General features: G+C 57.7%; 1 protein-coding gene across 1 annotated transcript in view; it reads right to left on the bottom strand.

Moving 5' to 3' along the window:
• The window catches only part of GAL3ST2 (galactose-3-O-sulfotransferase 2), a 15,064-nt gene that overhangs the window by 1,524 nt on the left and 9,508 nt on the right, over positions 1 to 4,032 (bottom strand). Inside the window, exons 2-3 of the mRNA XM_015561817.1 lie at positions 2,039 to 2,122; positions 590 to 895 (exon numbers count right to left, since the gene is read on the bottom strand). Of these exons, the coding sequence (XP_015417303.1) occupies positions 590 to 895; positions 2,039 to 2,122 (390 nt within the window). The remainder of the gene's footprint in view (positions 1 to 589; positions 896 to 2,038; positions 2,123 to 4,032) is intronic.

The following is a 4,032-nucleotide window of genomic DNA, read 5'->3' as shown; positions in this document are numbered from 1 at the left end:
CATCCACACCCCACCCATCCCCCACTGCACACCTGATCCTGCCCACCACCTCTCCCACTGGCTTCCCTGCATCTCGTCCACGCTACCTTGCTCCCTTGACTGCCACTTTCCACGAGTGTCCAGAATGATCCTAAAACACTTGAACTTGGCCCTGCCCTTCCCCCAAACTCCCTCCACTTCCCCATCTCTCTTTTGGAAGGGAAGTCAGGGATGCCCCCAGGAGGAGGTGATCTCTAAGAATCTGAGACCCAAATGACCCACAAGAGGAGGTGTGAAGAGCATCACACTGAAGGGGATGATAGCACATGCAAAGGTCCTAGGGTGGGAAGATTGTGCGGGTTGGGAACAAGAGGAATCTGGAGAAGGAAGAGATGGCGGCAGGCTGTGAGGGCACCCCTATCTGATTCCAAGAGCAGTTGCAGGCCACTAGAAGTGGAGGTGGCACCCCAATGGACAGCTACCAGCCCCCTCTAGCCAGGTCCCTGTACACACCCCACAGTCTCTCCAGTGGCCAGGCCTGACCCCTCCCCGCATGGTCACGCCACAAAGTGCCTTCAAGGCCTGCGGCTGAGTCCTGCCCCTCCATTACGCCCCATCTCCCACCTGCAGAGGGCACGCCCCCAGCCACACCTCGGGCAGGTTAAACCTCAGGTGGTTGCACATGATGTTGAAGTGCCGCTGTGGGCCATCCTGCTCCACGCCCTCCACGTAGCGCGCCAGGAAGAGCCAGGGGTAGCCCAGGTGGAAGCGCGAGCCGACTGGCAGCGCCACCGACAGGTTGTGCCTCTCAGCAAAACGGAAGAGGATGTTGAGCACCGTGCTGCTGGCGGTCTTGTGCGTCTTGAGAAACATGATGTTGGTGACGGGCAGCCCCTCAGTCTGGCCCCGGAGTAGGCTGGGAGGACAGCATGCTGCCATCAGTGAGGGACACTGCCTCCCCTTCACCCCCAAGCGGAAATCCCCACTGGGAGAGACCCCAACCCAGCAAACCTCCCAGCTTCATGACCCAGCGACCCCCCAACCTGCTTCCCCAACTACATGACCTCAACCCAGCAGCCCCCCTCCCAATCCGCACTTCCCATAGTGGTGACATCCCAACCCTCCCAGCCTCATCACTGTGGTCCCTCTAACCTAGAGACCCCCCACCCTGCAGCCCCCAAGGACCCACTGGCACAAACATGATTCTCCCTAAGTGGCTGCATCATCTGCCCCTCGTGTACTGCAGGCTGGACCCCTAGACGCTGGCACCCCTCTTGGCCCCCCAACTTCTTGTCTGGCACCTGGGGCACCTAACATGGTGCTGGCCCTGTGGTCTGAGCCATGTGTCTGGCATTTCTGGCTGATCCTTCATATCAGGATGGGCCAGCCTGACTGCAGGGCAAGAGCGGTGGCTGTGCCCCCAGCGGTGGATTCCAGCCTGGAGCAGCAAGGCCCCAAAGCAGGGCCAGTAAGAGGGACCCAGGATGGGGGAGGAAGGCAGGGTCCAGAGGCCTGCACTGGCCTTGGGGACAGTGAGGAGTTGGGGGTAGCAAAGAGACCCAGGGACTTTGGCATTCCCCCATATCCCAAGGAGATCCAACCAACATTGGCGGTAAGGGCAGGAGGAGATGGCCTGGGGCCACAAAACCCTCCCAGCAGCCAGGCTAATGTGCTGGGCCTGTGTGGCCATTCCCATGGGCCCTGGGCTTCCCAGAGGACATACCACTGGCAGGCAGGGAGCAGGGGTCTTGATCTTCCCGAACCTAGGCCCTAACCCTGCCTCCCAGCCACCTGGTCACCCTCTGCACAGAGCAGCTCTTCCCAAGACACCCGCAGCCCAGGCCCAGGCCCCACCCTCCCAGAGTCCTCCTCACTGCCCAGAGGACTCATTGGGAGGGCCTCAGTAAGCTAATGGGTCCCCAAAAGGAAGGGCCCACCCCATCTAGGAGATGTGACCTGCCCCGGTCACTGGCCAGTGCTTGGAGATAGGCAGGCTGGGGCCCTGTACTCATCAGGGAGGAGCGTGCCCGGACCACAGGGCACCCAATGCAGCACTCACGGTGTGAGCATTTCCACGTCCACATGCAGGAGGCCAACCAGCAGGAGCAGGAGCAGGGTCAGGAGGAGGAAGGTCCAGAAGCGCCTGTGTGCAGGGGAACCAGTGAGCCCCTCAGTCAGGGGCACAGGAGGGACCGATGCCACCCACCCCACCCACCTCAGCTCAGCATCATCCATGTAACAGCTCCTATTGAACTTAAGTGGCTATACCCTCTGCCCCTCATGTGCCACAGGCTGGGCCCCTGTGCAGGCCTGTGCAGGCCCGTGCAGGCCCTGGGTGGATGGATCATCAGACTCTACTCCCCGTTGGCCCCCTGCCACACTACCCACTGCCCAAAGCCAGGGGAAGCCAAGAGGCAGAGCCCTTCTCTGGGAAGTGGACAGGAATCTGACAGGTGGAGGTGAGAGCAGGTCAGGGGTCCCTGGAGACTGGCCTGACTGAGACCTCTGAACTCACACCCCAGGGACACATCCTGGGTGGGGGCCGAGAGGTAGTACATCCTGGCATTCCGCCCCCCACAGAAGGGGAGGAGCCCCACAAAAAAAGGACACTTAGAGGGCCCACCTGGGTTCCAGGAACTCAGCAGGTGGGGTCCAGGCAATAGTCCCTGAGCTGGGACACCCAAGGGAGACACGGTGACCAGATCAGGGAAGGAACAGGCTAGGACAGGGGCGCCCCATAGTGTAGGGCTGTCCCTCACTGTTGTGATTGGCACCACCTCTCAGGACCTCTGAGTTAAAGGGCACAGAGCCTTTGTCCAGAGAGGACATGTGCAAGGATTTGTCCTGGAGTCACCACATACCCCTTGACACCTGACCTGCTCTACCCCATGGAGTCCCAAGGGGTCACTGATCCCCACTGGGCTCAGGAAGATCACATGTCTCACCTGAGGCCACTCGCTAGGGAAGAGGCTTGTGGCCCAGAGACACACTAATCCACAGGCCACACTGTCCCCGCCGCACAGCACCGGTGCCCTTCCACACGGGCAGGTGGGGAAGCCTCCTGGGGCGCTGGAGGAGCCAAGGCACACCAGCAAAGCATGTCCAGTGGAAAGAACCAGGTCAGGACACAGCGGCACCATTGTGGGAGGGACACGCTCAGGGGGATGCCAGACACCCTGAGGGTGTGCCCAGGAAGGAAATGTGCACCCTGCAGACACAACACTCTGCATGCACTGAGCGCACTGCACACCCTGCACACAGTGTGGGCACTGCACACACAAAGCACACACACTGAGGACACTGCACGCACAAAGCACACACTGTGGACACTGTCAACACTGCACGTGCTGCACACACATTGCACACAATGCACACACACGGACACTAGATAAGCTTTTCCCCCACTCACTTCACTCTTGTTCTTCAAGTAATTCTTTCCTGGATGCTCCCTCAGTCCTATGTCAAGTGGAAATAGCTGATCCTTAAGAAGTGATAGAACAGCCCAGCTGGTGTGGCTCAGTGGTTGAGTGTCAACTTGTGAACCAGGAGGTCACAATTCGATTCCCAGTCAGGACAAAAGCCTGGGTCCCGGGCTCAATCCCCAGTGTGGGGTGTGCAGGAGGCAGCCAATCAATGATTCTCTCTTCCCTTCTTGTCAGAAATCAATAAAAATATTTTTTAAAAATAAGTGATATAATATTATTATATTTAAAATCATTTTTCTTGAAATATTAATGTTTGTTGCATGTAAATGGCTAATTATATTGTATCTACAACCTGGTAATAGATTTAGTTTGCATATTGTATGGTTAAGTGCAAAGTAAATAACTAAATAAATAAATGTGGAGGGGGGAGTGATAGCCCTAGCTGGTTTGGCTCAATGGATAGAGAGCATCGGCCTGTGGCCTGAAGGGTCCCAGGTTCGATTCCAGTCAATGGTACATGCCCAGGTTGAGGGCTCAATCCCCAGTAGGTGGCGTGCAGGAGGCAGCCGATCAGTGATTCTCATTATTGATGTTTCTATCTCTCCCTCTCCCTTCCTCTCTGAAATCA

This window comes from Myotis davidii, unplaced genomic scaffold, assembly GCF_000327345.1.
Source record: "Myotis davidii unplaced genomic scaffold, ASM32734v1 scaffold370, whole genome shotgun sequence".
Lineage (NCBI taxonomy): Eukaryota > Metazoa > Chordata > Mammalia > Chiroptera > Vespertilionidae > Myotis > Myotis davidii.
The sequence above is the reverse complement of the archived record's forward strand: the minus strand, read 5'-3'. Positions and strand labels throughout refer to the sequence as shown.